This window comes from Pezoporus flaviventris, unplaced genomic scaffold, assembly GCF_033815535.1.
Source record: "Pezoporus flaviventris isolate CSIRO_AGI_PZ_B2104156 unplaced genomic scaffold, CSIRO_AGI_Pfla_v1 ptg000023l, whole genome shotgun sequence".
Taxonomy (NCBI): Eukaryota; Metazoa; Chordata; class Aves; order Psittaciformes; family Psittacidae; genus Pezoporus; species Pezoporus flaviventris.
Window position 1 is genome coordinate 17,542,452 of NW_026892571.1, and position 17,333 is coordinate 17,559,784.

General features: G+C 47.9%; 1 protein-coding gene and 1 long non-coding RNA gene across 2 annotated transcripts in view; one reads left to right on the top strand and one right to left on the bottom strand.

The window, feature by feature from the left end:
• Positions 1 to 1,936: 1,936 nt before the first annotated feature.
• On the bottom strand, positions 1,937 to 10,063 carry UBE2B (ubiquitin conjugating enzyme E2 B). Its single transcript, XM_061457063.1, has 6 exons — positions 9,903 to 10,063; positions 6,677 to 6,757; positions 5,927 to 5,952; positions 4,835 to 4,924; positions 3,304 to 3,392; positions 1,937 to 2,503 (listed from the first exon to the last, which is right to left on the bottom strand). The coding sequence occupies exons 1-6, from the start codon at positions 9,944 to 9,946 to the stop codon at positions 2,375 to 2,377; spliced, it is 459 nt and encodes a 152-aa protein (XP_061313047.1). The 5' UTR covers positions 9,947 to 10,063; the 3' UTR covers positions 1,937 to 2,374.
• Positions 10,064 to 11,891: 1,828 nt separating this feature from the next.
• The window catches only part of LOC133271191 (uncharacterized), a 62,768-nt gene continuing 57,326 nt past the window's right edge, over positions 11,892 to 17,333 (top strand). The window contains exon 1 of the long non-coding RNA XR_009744034.1: positions 11,892 to 12,059. This is a non-coding gene — a long non-coding RNA (uncharacterized LOC133271191). The remainder of the gene's footprint in view (positions 12,060 to 17,333) is intronic.

Here is a 17,333-nt window from a genome sequence, read left to right on the forward strand (position 1 = left end):
GTGCCTCGCAAGCGCTCTGCTTCCACCAGCACGCTGTGACCGTTATCTGTATTGTCATTGCTTCTGATGTGTCCGCTGGGAGGGCTTGCAGAAGGCACCGCGCTTTTTCACCCCTTGCAGCTCTCTATGGGCCGCTGCAGGACTCCCACCTCAGGAGCCGCCAGTTCCTCCATGGGCATCGTCAAACCGTGCCGATGTTCACATCCATCACACAGCATTAACGTGGCCAAGCAAGGGCACGTCCCTCCTCAGTGTACACTGGGAATACAAATCCTTGCCTTCCTCCATGGTCAGAAGGACACTTTCCACCTTAACTCCTACCTGCAGGCTCCAACCCGTGCGTGCAACAGAGAAAGCTCTAACTCCTCCAAACACACTCGTGTGCCTGGATATGGTGGGGCCTGGTGCCCTGAGCTTGCAGCACTGATCGCTGATTACACCTCCTGCCCCAGTTCCAGTCCTCAGACATTCACTGCCTCCACCTCAGGTACACAGAAACATGTTCTGAGCCTCACGCATCTACAACCAGGCTACATCAGCTGGTAATCACATCAATGTAGACTAATGACTGGCAAACCTGGTCTCATGCACGTATCAAAGGAACAAACACACTGCAACAGGAGGCAAAATGTAAAAACACCCCCAAACTTCAAAGTTGAGCCCAATTCTGAAGGAGCTTTCCCCTGTTCTATTTCTAAATAAGCATCTGCACTGACACTGCTTTAAGACATGCAACAGCTTCGCTGGTGGTGCTGTAATTTCACCACAGTCAACAGGGCAAATTGGATCCTTCTGGGGTCGCTGTTAATAATTAGATGTAGATGAGAGAGTTTTCAAACACCAATTCACCAGCTCAAGGAACACAAACTGCCTTACCAAGGTGCACAGCCCTTTGCATTGATGCTTCTGAGCCTTTGCACACCAACAGTTCTCTGGTTACCTCCACAGGCTACTAAACAGAATGGTTTGATGAGCATTCTGGTTGCTGTATCTAAAGTTAACAGTGCTGTTCCTATGAATTATAACCAACTTCACAAGCAGGTGCAAGGTATAAATTGATATTCCTGTTCACTGCATTAACAGACACTGACCTTTAGTAATGACTTGCAAAAAAGCATCATTTCCTCTTCCAGCTGAAATAAACTCCCACTGCTTTTCAGGCAGCGCTGAGCTGTATTTTGGTGTGGGATCTGGGGGTTTTGATGCATGCGTAATGCTGGTTGGAATGACAGAGGGATTACAGTTTTGCTGCTGGGAGGAAAAAGAATAAGGCCTAATTCTTTACTATAGAATCCAGCCTGGATTACAGAACACAGTAAGGAATTACCACAGCGACACTTCCAAAACCCCAAGCCTTTTTAAACTGGCTGTTTAGAATATGTGGAAGCTCTGATACAGACACAAGACCTGGCTATATGGGTACACAGCCAAGTTCTGAAGAATCATTGCATTAAACCTGCAGGCCTGTTTTCTTCTGGTGGTGATTCATTTATCCCTGCCCCTAAGGGAAACTAATGGGGCACCTCTTTAATTATTAGAGGGCATTTAAAGCTATATTACAGTATCAGGACCTGAATACGGGACAGATTTAGATGACAACATTTTACAACTTAGTAAAATACAATCTCCCTGGAAAATAAAAGCTATTAGAACACATTAGCATCAAACCTGGCCATCAAGGTCCCTCTGGCACTGGTTTAATGTGCGACTTTGAGCAGAATAGTTACATCTATTTCCTTATCTGTAAGCTGGCAGCTACCAATTCCTCTTCCTCATACAACTGAGGATGCACAGAATCAAGTTAAGCTCTGGTGCAGAAGCAGAGACATCCAGTGGAGACAGCTACATCATGGATTAACCTTCTGTAAAGTGGTATCAGGCATGGAGTGGACTGAAAAGGAGCCCTTTGGAAGAGATAGAGAGCGAGAGCAGAAGGTCTTGCACTAAGGTTATGTATTTAACAGTTGTACATGAAATAGTTATATATAAAAACTTTGTTAAGTGCTTTTCTCCAATTTAAAAATCTAAAGAATGCAAAAATAAGGCATTCAATATTTGAAAAAGTACAGATTTACAAAATGTGTATATTCTGTCATGAAAACTCCACACCAACAGTATACACTTGGAAAAAAAATACAAACAGGATATATTACAAATTTATGCAGCAATAACTTAGTTCAGACCATGCAATAAAAAGGACGTTAATCAAGATACACAAGCTCGAAAGTTTCCTAAACTGGAGGGCTTAGATTTTGGTTGCAAAATGAGTTTTGATGCGAATTCTTAGAACTGTGGCACTTGAAATCTGTGGCGGCCTTTCTATTGAGAGTTAAATGGTACATGATTACGAGGAGGGAGAGGAACAAAGCGGCCGTTACGAATCATTCCAACTTTGTTCCACGATAGCTGAAACTCTTTTCTCATATTCACGTTTGTTCTCCTGGTAGAGTTGTGCTGCCTGGCTGTTTGCTGGGCTGTTGGGATTAGGCTCATCAAGCAGAGACTGTGAAAAGGGGAAAACAAAACATGAGACAAACCGAGACATTTCAAATAAAGATTCACAGCTCTCAAATGCAATGTGTTTCAGGGGGCAGACACGGCTCAGAAGAGCCCAAGTGAAAAAACACCCAAGGTGAACTCATGGTTAGGCACCTGTAATTACGTTACTGAACCTCAAATGAAACACTGCATAAGCATTAACACTGCCAGGTTCATAAACCTAACAGATACGTGGTCATTTGTGCCAGAGAGCAGTAGGATGCTAACTGGTTATTTGGTAATTATACTGCTATTGTCATTCAGGACTAAATAGGGGCTTAAGATGCCTCCTACAAAACCTCATTGTAGAAAAATAAAACCAAGCACCCAGGAGATAAGGAGATGCACGTTCCTGCTGTGCCAGGCCAGTCCAAGTAAATCAGGTTTCAGCACTGCCTCCTTGAGGACTTTATGGGACAGGGCTCTACGATAAAGCTCAGGGTTTCAAATACTAAGCAAGTCTGTACATGTGATGTCCTGTCTTGACTAAAAACAGTTAAAAGAAATCCAAATCACTTTTTCCTGCAAAAGCCTTATTCTGGCAAATCTGTAGCTCAAAATTAATAATTACATAGGTTGGCGCCTTAACCTGCCTAAAAAGTTAGGTCTAAAAACCTAGCCTGATCTAAAAAGCCACTGCTTAGCTCACAAGTATGTGAAGTCCCCCTTGAGGCAGATTCCTGGCTAGCCCCACCACTGAGCTGTGCATTCTGGAAGAGATGCTAACAACAACAGAATTATTTGCTCAAACAGATGCAAAGTTACCTGAATTGAAGTTAAAATAGATGAAACATCGTATGTTGGACTCCAGCGATTCTGAAGAATATCTAAACATATGCTACCATCTGCATACACTGTAAGTACAACAGAGGTGTCATTTAGAAACAGTTATGTTACAGGTTGTTCATTACACACTGTTCAAGGCAGAGTTACTGTTCCAATTCAGACTGTGCTTAAATTGATGCTTTAGCCAAGAGGAAAGCAATTGTTTCACAACCTTCTGTAGTTTGACACCCTGCGTGTTGAAGGAGATGTCTTACTGGAAGTAACAGAAGACTTCAGAGGAAAGGAAGGAAGGTCTAAAGATTGTGGCATTAGCATGGGAACTGGTAGACTTGGTTTCATGCTCCTCTTGTGTGACTGGTCTGTGCTGCAGAGAAGAGGCCTCCCAGAGAGCAGCAATGTGCTTACTGCCGCCATCACGCACCCCGAACAGTGGCGGTTCTCACCCTCTTATCACATACTCTAAGAGACACTCCAAGGCAGACAATACAGAAATGTGCCTGAAAACCTACTTCTGTGTTGGTCATTAAGCTCAATATGACCTGGCACAGTGCACTTCCAGCCTGGAAAACCAACTGTATCCTGGGCTGCACCCCCAGAGCGTGAGCAGCAGCTGAGGGAGGGGATCCTGCCCCTCTGCTGTGCTCTGGGGAGACCCCTCCTGCAGTCCTGATCCCGCTCTGGGGCAACAGCACAAGAGGGACGTGGAGCTGCTGGAGCGAGTCCAGAGGAGGCCACGGAGCTGCTGCGAGGGCTGGAGCAGCTCTGCTCTGGAGCCAGGCTGAGAGAGCTGGGCTGGGGCAGCCTGGAGAAGAGAAGGCTCCTGAAGGGGAGACCTGAGAGCAGCTCCAGTGCCTGAAGGGGCTGCAGGAAACCTGGAGAGGGGCTTTGGACAAGGGCCTGTAGGGACAGGGCAAGGGGAATGGCTTTAACCTGCCAGAGGGGAGACCGAGGTGAGCTCTTAGGCAGAAGCTCTTCCCTGTGAGGGTGCTGAGGCGCTGGCACAGGGTGCCCAGAGAAGCTGTGGCTGCCCCATCCCTGGCAGTGCTCAAGGCCAGGTTGGATGGGGCTCCCTATGGCTGCACATTCTCCCCTGTGCTAATACTGGCTGGCACAGTAAAGCAAGTGAAGGCATGGACTTGGTTGAAATCTCACCTGACAGAAATAAATGACATCTGGCTGCATCAGTTCCCTGCCCTGATTCATGATGTGGCTGCACATACATGATGGCTGCTTAATGGAAGGGGGCAGGAATCTGCAGCCAGAATTGCCTCTTTAAGCCAACCAAATGCACACACGCTTTGCTACCATGGCTAAATATTGATTAGAAAGAGACAGCTGCTGCTTAACAGCATTATAACTCTAAATTCTTCATCCTGTCCTAGCCACCCACTTGGGAGGTGGCAGTGAAGAGAAACGGAGAGCTGTTAAAGCATTCAGGAGCTCCATGGACTACACGACCACACCACAGTATTTAATGAGTCTTATGGCTAAATAAAAGGTATTTACTCACCGTTTGGATGGAACATTTTTGATAAAAACCTAACAGTTGGAGGCTTGTTGGGATATTCTTCTGAGAATTCTATTACTAGTTTAAAAGTACCTGAAATACAAACAGAAATACAATCAGGTAACTAGCAACAAAAGAACACTGCCAGGAACACACACAACGTAAGTTCTGTGCTCCATGATCAATATTTCTCCTCACCATTATAGAAACAAACAACAGAATCTGGTTTCTTTCCACGCGTTTCAAGGGATGATGGAACTATGGAACTACTCCTTAGTGATAGTCATAAACCCAGCAGCAGCTGGGGGACTCACTGCACACATGGCAAAGGCAGCTACATCCAATGGCAATTATCCCTCCCCTTCTTCCGTGACCCAGTATGCTGCTTCCATGGATTTTGGTGACTTTAAGGTGTTTCATTAAGAAGGCACCGTGGTGCCAGCAAAGAAACACTGGAATTTCATCAGCAGCAATCTCAGCCTTTGGAGCTCACGACTGATTCACTGAAAACCTTTACTATGGATCAGTGAATAATTTACTGTAACTCCTCCAACCCAACACAGAGACAACCCCATCTGCTGCCAATTACTGCAATAATACTATAATTATTAAACTCATTATTCCTCATCTGCCTAAGGGAGGTTCATTACACACCAACTTTCATGTTTATGTACCAGTTGAGTACTGCCTCCCCCTCACCGAGCTCTCTACTCAGAACAACTCAAGATTCTTCACCTGTTCTTCATTAGGAGAACAGAGATGAATCAAATGTGCCACCAAGATGAAGCCAGAGAAGCACATTGTCTTGTTGAGCTCAGCTATGGAAAACACATCTGGCAGCAGCAGACCAGCTTCCCCCACTAAAAGCTCTGCTGTATATGTACAAACAGGTCTCAATACAAGCATCGCTTTGCAGCTAACTAAACAGCAACCACTATGGCAAGACACTGCTTACATCAAAATACATATTTGTATAACCTGTGAGGCCTTACTCCTTCCCTTGCTTAGTTTGTTCCATATACAGATAGCATCTCTTACTTGTTAATACTGGCCATATTTATAAGAATGACAGGGCTATAGAAGTCAGCAGCTTACCATCTTCAAAAGGTGTCCCTTCTGGCCTGAAAGGTTTAAAACATAAACTCCAGTTACAAAATGATCATTACCAGCTTCTAAAGAACAACAGTCAATGTTCATCTTCCTCATCCTCCCAAGATATAGGTAGAGGCAGTGATTTAAACATTTAGAGAAGTATCCAGAGGCAACCTCTGAGCACTGTGTGGTGTCTATAAGACACTTTCCCATGGTCAGTCTGCAAGTTGGGATATCTGCCTCTGTCATCCCAAGCAATACATATGTCATTACATCATTAGATGGAATTGATGAGGAAATTACTAGAAAACATTCGGTTTCATGAAAGGATACTAAGGCCATTCCCATTTTGCAGGATGCAATGTAACTTCCCAGACAGAACCTGTGCCTCCTTCTCCTGGGAATCAATCCAATCCCTGCTAACACATCTGGATTTAATGGTGAGAACAGGCAGCTCTTATGTAGTTTAGAAAGGAATCCCGCTTTGTCATAACCCACCTCCTACTCAGCTTAACCTATTTATTAACCTGTGTGCAAGTTGTAGTCAACAGAACAAGATGAAAACATTCTACATTTGTCTTTCTTACATACCCTGTGTTACCCCCAAAGTCAGATTCTTACCACAACAGCACACTTGGTCAGTTTGCTGGCGTTACGTACATAAAAGAGATGAAGAACCATAAAAACAACCTCCAGGGTTTGGTACTTTCAGCCCTTTGAGATAGAATTTTAAGAGTCATCAAAAGCTCTTACCCAAATATAACTGCATTCCATTGCATTATGTTATTCTCAGACGGTGCACCACTGACACCCACAGGAGGGTCTTCTTGCAATCTAAGAATGACAAATACAGAATGACAAGCTCTATATAAACGAAATACTTCCACCTGCAAGTACAACTGAACAGTAATATGCAGATTTAATATGTACTTGCTCATTCCAAATCAGAAAATACACAAAGCATTACATGCAGGTGATGAATACTCCAAAAGACAAGCCTACAATGCACATACACCATTATGTTACAACAGCTCAACAGGTTAAGTGTGCAGGGAGCAAAGTAATATCAAAGCACCACATAGAGCTGGAATTTACAGTACTACATCATGAACCATGGAAGAGCAACCACTGCTGGCTGCCACAGTGAGGAAGAGAACCAACTGCAGCCACAAATAGGAGCCAAGAACCAGCCAGTGACACTTCTACACACCCTCACTGGGACTAAGTGCAAGGGACTGTCAATGGAGCTTTGCCTGCTCTCAGATCCATGTGTGCAATGTGGCTAAATTCAGTATAAGGCTGTTTGGACCAGCAAGCTGATTGCTTTTAAAGGGAGCAAAGGGAAAACTTGTGTCCAGATCCCTCTAACCAGCTCGATGATGTGTTTATCTCTAGAGTAACCATGGAAGCTTTTAAAGTTCTTCTTAGCTCCTTAATCCCTGGACTAGGGAGAAGCACATTATTTACTGCAAGCCACATCAACCCAGGTCACACCGAAATATGTATCGCAACAGGCATGGGATCCAGATCCTTCTGCACACCAAGGACCCTGAATGGTGTAAACCAGCAAGCCCCAGCCATGGTGCAATTTGACTTCAGTGACAGCTCCTCTTGAGTCAGATGAGAACACAGAAAACACAGTGGCTGCCCCTGCTCCAACAGCCACTGTGGAGCATTAACCTGAGGTTTGGCTGTAGGAAACCAGCACCACCAACAGCCCTGCAGGCCAAGGGACAAACTCTTAACTAAACATCAGTGCGTAAGTGCAAGTTTATCCAGGGCTGGTGCTGGTGTCCTGCACTTACACTGTGATAAAACTGGATGTGATGTGGACACTAAGCAATGGCATTGCCCTGTGGTGACACCCAGAAGCAGGGCTCGCTCTGTTTGTGCTCAGATGCCATCTAAGCACCGTGTTTACATCCTGGCTCCCCGAGCACACACAGTTCGGACAGCTCAGTCCCAACAGTATAAATCCCCTTCTATTTTGGTCCGGGAGAGCAGGAACGCGACTTCTTCCTCCCTGACAGCCAGGCTGCCTGCCAACAGCAATGCCTAAGCCTTCAGCCTGACAAACACATCTGAGGGATGGCTTTGGGTTTCAGCCCGACTGAAAAGCTCATGTGCACCCTGCTGTCAGAAGGGCTAACTGCAGAAAGGCTGTGGCCAGGGCTGGAAATTGGAAGTTAGATCCAAAAAGTGCTCGGAAACCTTTAACAGCTCGGGAAAATGCAGTTTTGCGGCCCCTTTTTAGCAGCAATAACAACGACGGTAAAAAAGGTAATGAATTTTGCTGTTGGTTTAAGTCAAATAAATTAGAGGGGATATAAAAATCTGTTGAACTCCTCCCTCCTCACTGCTCCTGACAAGCACAGCATGCAAAAGGAGTTTACATCTAACAAAGTGAAGCAGACTTCACACGGTTTGCTTTTCAGCATGAGGTACAAGTAACATTAGGATGACCCAATACACAGCTTATGGTACGGAAGAGAGGAGTCACAAAACCCTGACATGAAGAAGTTGCATAAGCTTTGAGGGATCAAAGTTGTCAGATATTTGCTAAATCAATTTGCTTTACTCTGGTTACTGGGCTGGGCTCTCCACAGCTGCAAAGTCTCCTCCACACCCTGAACTGCAAGATTAAACCAATCCTGCCAAAATCATAAACTCATCCCCCCACATCTGACTGCAATCTCGTGAAGCGACTTAGTCCCTCGCCCTGGCACAAAATCCCTGGTCACGTCATCGGGGCAACAGAACACATTAAACCAGATGAACATCCTGGTTTGGGCTGAACCGGAGTCAAGCAACACCTGCTCAGCAAACATCAACACCCAGAGCCAAGGTGAAGGCCCCACATCCCCAAAGCATCCAACTCCTTGTAGGTCCACAACTCAAAGCTCCATCACTGGGGCTCTGCGAGCAATCCCATGAAGCAACTACAACACATGTCAACTGCTTACCCATGTATTTTCAGGTGCTGGGATAACAGAGCTATGCTAAAAAAAGATGTGATATCAAAGCTGACTCACCTCCAACAACAACCTGGGCGGCCCCAGAGCAGTACACCATGCTGTACAGCTACAGGAGAACCCCCCCAACCTTTTCCCACATGCTCTACATGTGTTTACATGTCAGGCTGGAAATTAATTAGCCCAGAGTCTGTGGTTCGGTCATTAACACTAAAAAGAGCAAAGTAATAACTGCTTCTTCAGCAGTCTGTATATGTTATACTAGATTCCTCCCGACTTTAAAGCTTCAGACGATGCAGCATGCACATAAACACATTACAGGGCGTTTTGTTTTGCACCAAATGATGTGTTTACCACTTCTTCGTGCTTCGTTTCCAGCTGCCCGTCCCAAATACCTACTTTCGGGGAGGCCTGAACCCAACAAGCCCCCAGTACACCTCAGCTCGGGCTCCGCACAAACCCGGGCCCAGCACCGGGACTCCTGTGCGAGGAGGCGGGTGCAAGGAGCACGGCGCCCGGCTCCGCACCGCCGGGCCCTATGGGGGTACCCCGAGAGCCCCGCTCAGGGCCTGCCCTTGTTTTGAAGGCGCCGTTCAACTTCTATCCTCAGACGCCCCCAGCCGTCGGCGCCGCGGAGCCCAGCGCGAACAAAGCCGGCCCTGCCCGGCCGGACCCCCCTGCCCGTCCCCGGGGGTCGCTTCCCTGCGGGGAACGGGCGCAGCGGCCGGCCCGCACCGCACCCCTGCCCCGCCGCGGAGGGTGGGCCCGGGGGGGACGGGAGCTCGGTGCCAGGCCCCGGCCTCAGCACGAAGGAGCGAGACCGGACGGGCGGTCCGCGACCTGCGGATGCGGCTCCTCGCAGCGCCGCTGCCTGCGGGGACCACCGGGGAAGCCCCGGCGGTGCGGGGAAGGGCCTCGGGCCCGCAGCCGGGCGGTGCTGCCCTCAGTGCCAACACGGCCCTGGCCCTGGCCCTGGCCCCAGCCGGCGGTGCCGGGGTCCCGCTCACCTCTTGAAGTCGCGCATCAGCCTGCGCCGCGCCGGGGTAGACATGATGGCCGCGGGGAACGAGTCCGCGGCCGCGGCGCCGCCTCCCTCCGCCAGCCGCACAAACAACCCGCAATGGCGGCTCCCTCCGCGGAGGGCGGGCCGGGCCGTGCCGCTGGGCCGGCCCATGGCGCGGCGCGGCGGGGGGGGGAAGTGGAACCGGAGCCGGGCCGGCCCACCGCGGCGCGGGGGGAGGCGCTACCTCCGCGCATAGAGGCGGAGAGGCGGCGCTCGGCTCCAGGACCGGGTTCCTATGGGAGGCTGCCGGGCGCAGCGGGAAGCAATGCATCATTTTCACTGTTTTTAGCCCCATTATCGCCGCAGACGGGGCAGGTCTCTCTGAAGCCATGGCCTGATTCCTCGGTGGAGCTTTGGACGCGATTCCACGTGTCTCCTTGCTTCTCTCCGAGACGATTTTAAGGAGGTCAAAACCCCACGAGACTCGTAATGGAGGGACAGAAATAAACGTCGTCTTCATCCTCTTGCCGCCGGCAATCCGTGTGCTGGGGTTTAATATAGCACGAAGCTTGTCTCACTGCTGCCGGATGAAGTCTGTGCCAAGCACGGGCTGCAGCCGGGTTGCTGGGATAGCCCCTGACCAGAGAGCACTGCTTGGAATCGGTGCCTCAGGCAGTCGGGATCTGCTGTGAGGACTTGGGCTCTCAACGCTCTTAACCCTACGTCCCACCTCAGTGACAATATTCAGACGCTAAAAGTGAGATACGAGGGCAGGAACACATAATCCTGATCCTGCAGGGACCAAGCTATTCCACGAGGCTGGGCAATTAGAAACTCATTCCCCCACAAATAAACACCATTCCGCACACTAGTGAGAAACGGCTGCCACCAAATGATCCTCTCTTCTGGATCTTCCCCCTCCCATCACACACGTTTTCCTTTACATCCCACCGATGCTCCCATCACAGGTGCAGTCCCCAGGGATCAACGCTGGGCCCAACACTGTTCAAGGGATCTGGATGATGGGATCAAGTGCACCCTGGTAAGTTTGTAGATGACACCAAACTGAGTGGGGAAGTGAATACCTTGGAAGGGAGAGCCAAGATTCCAAAATCAGGGAAATGAATAGGCCAAGTCACCTGTTAGAAATGGGTTTTGTTCATTCATTGCAGCAGCCACCGAGGAGCATATGAGGGGAGTGGGAAGGGTAAACTCTGCTATGCTGCTCCTCAGGAGAGGATCCTTCTTCCCAAACCACGCGGGATCAAAGATAATCCACCAGGTCGTGTGGAAATAAATGACTGCGTCCTTAGGTTCTATATAGGCGCATGTAAGCAGAGCTACAGTAAGAGAATCCAGGAGCTGATTTAACCCACAGAGCTGGAAGCAGCCTCACAGCATACTCAGGGTGTAATTTCCATGTACCCCGACTCCAACCCCACCTTCCTGAGCCCCTGACCCCCCTGCTTCAGGAATCCACATTAATTCCCTCGCTTTATGTACGTGTTCATTCATTCCTGCAGACACCGGGGCAGGGACGCCGCGGCTCCGCCTCCGGAGGCACCAGCTCCCCTTTCACCGGCCCGGCGCTGTTGAACGCCCTCCGTTACCTGAGGCCTCGCTCCCTGGGCCCAAAGGCTCCGCTACCGAGGACAGAACCGACACAAACACGACCCGCGCCCGCCACCGGGGAGCGCCCTTTCGAGGCGAACCGGAGCCCCGCCCACCCGTGCGTCTGACGTCACCGCGGCACCGCCCCGCCCGTTGCCATGGCAGTAGGGCCTAGCGGCACAGGCGGAAGTGGGGCGCCCGGCGCGGGGCTGAGCGCGGCCGCGGTGCCCGGCCCGCTTTGTCCTCCGGAGCCGCGCCGGGCCCGCTGCGCAGCGCTGGCCGCACAGAGCACCGGATCTTGGGGGCTGCCCCTCCGCAGCCCCCGGTGAGGCCGCCCCCGAGCCCAGCGCGCCTCAGGCGGGGCTGTTTTCCTAAGCACCATTAACCGCTCGCGGCCCGGTGCGATAACGCAGACGCCCGGAGCCCGCCCGGCCGCGCCGGTCACGCGTTTATTTCAGGAAGGTGGGGCCGTGTTTGCTGTTTTCATTCTAAATGACACGGGTTTGAAGGTGGGCTTGGAGAAGGGAAGGCTCCTTAAGGGGAGACCTTAGTGCAGCTTTCAACGCCTAACAGGGCTACAAGTAAGCTGGAGAGAAGCTTCGGACAAGGGCCTGCAGGGACAGGCCAAGGGGAATGGCTTTAACCTGCCCGAGGGGAGACTGAGATGAGCTCTTAGGCAGAAGCTCTTCCCTGTGAGGGTGCTGAGGCGCTGGCACAGGGTGCCCAGAGAAGCTGTGGCTGCCCCATCCCTGGCAGTGCTCAAGGCCAGGTTGGACACAGGGGCTTGGAGCAAGCTGCTCTAGTGGAAGGGGTCCCTGCTTGTGGCAGGGGTTGGAGCTGGAGTAGCTTTAGGGTCCCTTCCAACACAAACTTTTCTTGTGCTGCTCCTTAGGGGCTCTTCAGCCAACCTTTGTCGCCAATCACCACAGGGGCCAAGTGCCAGCACCGCTGGCCAGTTTTGATGGGAACAGGATGGAAAATGCCTGCAGGGACGATGGGCACAGGTTACCTGGTGATAACACAGGCTGCCATAGAGATGAATATGAGTTGTCTGTTTGGTTTATACAATAACAGTGCTGTATTTAGAGATAAACCTTGCTCTGCTTTCCCTGAATCTGGAACCAGAGCCTAACGGTATCTTTGACCTTGTATTAGGCACATTATACGTCACCATTTTAATTTAGCTTTTCTAGGAGTATTCTCCTTTGCTAAGGTTGCACTGTGTGCAGAGATTCACATGCAGGAGACTGCTTCTCCTATATCAGCTGAATTACAGGTGCCACCCCCCACACACCAAACCAACCACATATATTTCCCCTGTGTGGGGTCTTCTAACTCCAGGAGCCCAGTACCATTGTGTAACCACGTAATCTGTATAAACCTCACCAGGGGTAGCTAATGTTTAAGCAAGACCAAAATCACAAAGTTCAGTAATTCCACTTTGTATTAACAAATTATTCTCAGGGAAAAGCATGGTGTGTAACAAAGGAAGGAATAAAAATAAACCTCACCAAAACCGCGCTCTGAAACAGTTTAATAAGAAGCAGGGTCTGTTTGCTTCCAAAGTTCTCAAGGCATGGAAGAAGCATGGACTGATAAAAACCTTCCAGCAACTCCAGACTTGCCTCTGTGAGGCACACAGTGCCCTCATTTCCCAAAGTCATCAATGTCCCGATACAATTAGCAACTGCTTAATGTGGGTGAGGAGTGGAAGAGGAACAGATTCCTGCACCATACCCTGCCTGTCAGTAGCAGGACAGGCCAAAAGTGATTCAAAGAGATGAGATGGCAGGAGAAGGACCAGACAACACAGCAACTTGGAAGCTTTTCCAAGCATGTAATTAAGTCCCACTAAAGATTTTATTCTGTATTTTATAAAATTCTCTTATTTCCACCTACCATTAGAGAATACTGCAGAGGAGGTTTGGGATTGCAGAGAGGAGTGATAATTCCTGCCTCTATGCTCTCATTCATGCTGTGAAGTATGTTTACCATTATTCTTACTAATCACAACAGCAGCACACTGCAGTAGTTATTCTGGCAGTGCTGAACTACAAGCTCACAGGTAAATAGCTTTTTAACAAGCCAGGCTAATGCCTTTATTCTCAAACCTCAACTCCAGTTTATAGAGCAGAATGAGTCAGCGGGAAGGACCTGCTTTTATCCATCCTCCTCTGAGAGGAAGCACAGGGAGGAATCCAGAAGTGGATTGGATTCATTTCAGTTTTGAAAACAGCACTCTTTTGGATGGAGGAGTTTGAATTCCTGAAGTCCAGCATCCTAAAAATGCAAGGAACAGGTTTCCCCAGCTCATTACCTTTAGAAACCCCATTCAGTTGCAATCTGTTGCCCTAACTCATGTGAGGAGCTCGGTGGGTTTAATTCCATGTATGAAGAATGAGGCACACCAGAAATGGCTAATTAAAGAAGTGGGGATTTCAGAAGGGAGGTTCAGGAGTGTCAGTGCCAGGCTGCAGTTTTGTAAGTATTTCAGTTAATTTAAATTCACTGATGCTACAATTACTGCATTCACTGAGAGGCAGTAGCAGACACTAATGGCTTTGAAAAAAAGAATTCTGTTCAGACATCAAACCTCCTTTCTCCTGATGTCAGGAGGAATGGGAATGGATTTAGGTTTTGCCATTTCCATTAAGCAAAATAAAAAATCCAATAGGCAATTTCCTGTCATCAAAAGATCCGAGAGAGCAGATGGAGGAAGAATAATCTAATTGAGATGCATTTTCATTTTTACTAGCTTGCTCTATTTCATTTTTAAGAGCATACCTAAAATGTCTCCCACAGAGAGAGCTTGTTCAGTAAGTCTTAAAATAAATGGCAAGCAAAAAGCTCTTTTACAAAGCCAGGATGGTAGTGGCGATACCAGGCACTTATAACAACTATTAACACCCCAAACACTCCAACACAAGTGGTGAAGCCTCTGTTGAGCAAAGGCCAGCGAAGCTGTCACCAGCAGCAGCTTTTCTGACTCATTCTTTCCCTGGCAATAGAGAATTCCCAGTTGCTGCAGGGAAATGAAGGATCTTGTTCAGCTGTGGGGGACAGGGAAGAGGAAAGACTAAGGGCCAAGCTTCCCTCCTGCAGCTGAATTACAGCATTGGAGAGAGTTTGCTCCTTCCCTTTCTGGTTCTCTTATATCCTTCCAGATCTCTGACACTTGCAGTGGGAGATGCATTTAAATCTCCAATGATTTTGCTGACAATGGGTTGACTCATTTACAGATGCATTTTCAGGTGCTAAGTTATGACAATTAAGTTTAATACTTGAAACCAGATGGAGCTTTGACATGTATAAGAGAAGAAAGGGAAAGCAGTTATCCATTTGGCTACTCTCATTCCTCAGAAGTCTTTGTAACCCTTCAAAATCCTGTCACAAACATGTTAAGAACCTCCAGGAGGATTTATTTTGTCTGAGTGTGTTTATTTGGGTTTCTTTTAGGTTTCCCTAAAGATGAATCACAGACAGACAGCATAAAGGGACATTATAAAGGTCCCACTGCAGAAGTGGCCACCATCACCCAGCTGTGGTAGCTGGAAGCAAAGTGGAAATGGAGGGACAGAGGATGTTCTTTCAGAACAAGGACATGACACAAGGAAGCCAGTGTCTTCCTATGTATTTAAAGGGGCATTACTCCATCTATTTCAGACATCTGATTGACTTGTTTAAGTTAGAAGCTCCTGGTTTTCATTGAACAGCCATTGAAGAGAAGCAGAAATTCTCAGGAAATACTTCACATCACCCCAACCACGCAATAATTAAACTCTAAAATCACATTTCTAACCTGCTTGTGGAAGAATGTCTCTGTTTTATTGGGATAGGGATCCTGCCTTTCACACCCGAGCCCTTTATTTTAACAAACTGCACAGACAGGCACTGTTTCCTATTCCATACTCAAAAACTGCATGACCGTAAGCACTTGAGGCTCTGTCTGTGTGTGAATGACATCCACAGAAGGGTAGGGCAGCTCACACAAACGCAAACTGGAAATAAAGATACAGGGATGGATTGTTGGCTGTAGAGAGAAGGGGACAGCAAGGGAGGTGAAAAAGGTCTGAGTTGCTATATAGCTACCACAGCTACCTTGATAGTCCATTCATAACCCCTAACAAATGAGAGGAGTATTTTGGGACAGTCCTCAGCCAGTGGAATGCTCCTAAAGGGAGTATGTTCTCCTGTATAATTTAGATAAGACTCTGGGGCCCTTACCTACCCTAGAACTGGGAGCTAAAATAACAACTCACCTTCCAGCCACCCGCTGCACCAATTCAGCAAGATGAGCCAAAACTCATGAACTAGGTTACAGAGCAACAGAACAAGATCCAGACATCCCAGATAGTACTGAAGGAGGTGCAATGACAGAAAACTATGAGAGCATGCGAGAACAGACACCACTAGATAAGATGCTTCTTAATAACCCAATGATATGAACAGCTATAAATTCATAACTATGCACACACTGGTAAACTGTCCTCAATTTGTGTGTGAAGCGAAGTTGAGATATTCAGAGGAGCCTGAATATGCCCCCAAAAGCCTGTACATCCCTACAGCTCTGTATGAGCTCTCACAAAACATTAGTTGTATGTTCTCCTACACAACAGTGGATTCAGAGCCACTGGCCAAGTGTTCACTGTGCTGAGCCTGCTCAAGAGGCATAAGTTATAATGGAAAAGCACTGGATTGTGGCCCTTTCCAGAGCAAGGAGAAATCACCCAGTGAACAGTGAAGAGAAAACTTCAAACAGAGGCTGAGTAAAGCAAATTCCCCCATGCAAACAGCAAGTAAAGGTTATCACCTTCTAATGTACGAAAAGAGGTCAATGGGTTATGGCAGCTTAGGAAATGCAATGCCTAGTTTTAACTTGCTGCACATTCAGCTTGGCCACATTTCTACAAGAACCTCCATCGAGCACTTTGTATAATACTTCTGAAAAACGTTTACCAGTTTTCTTTATGACACAAAGAGGGGCGTTACAGTGCGATGCTGCATTAAGCACTGTTTTGAAAGGCTTTCTCTCCATGCCCTCGGAGCTGTGGGGAGCACAGCAGCCAGCAGGTGAGGCTGTGGAGCCTTCTGAAACCAGGGGATTTCTCCCATCGCTCCGGACAGATCTCAGCACTGCACCCACTCCCAACAAGGATTATTCTACAAGCTCCGGGTTTGCCTTCACCCTCGGAAATCCCAGAGCAGGAACACGAGCGCTGTATCTATGGTGTGTTGTATACAGATATAGTGTTGGTATTTTCTGCTGCAAAGAACTTGAAACTATCTTTGTGATCTTTGCTGACAAGTTCCGTTTGTAATCTATACAACTGGCATTATCCTTGGAACTAATAAGGAGGTATTGGCTCTCTGAGTTGTTAAAGAACAGATTTACTTTGGATGCTGGCATATAATTTTAAGAGAACATATTCCTTAATATAACCTTTTGCTATCAGATTCTCACCAGAGATGAAAGCCAAATTCTTACAAGAAACAAGATTAAACTCTCCTTCCAAGTACAGTGGGAATAACAAAGATGTAGAATTACTGAAAGATGAAAAGGGCTTGGTTTAATGCCTGTGAGAATGGCCCAGGATTTGGGAAGGTGAGAACTTAAAGTATTAAGTATTTATTGCAGGATAAAATTGTTCTTACAACACACTCATTCTGGATGAGCTCATGGGCTTGTATCTAATCAGCATCACTGCAGTGGAAAAATGAATGTTGATTTTGAGGGAGAAGCATTTCCAACATAAGGGGAAAGGGGTGCAGGATGCATCCTGAGAGGTTTCTCATGTTGATAGTTTCCTACTTTTCCCATCTAATG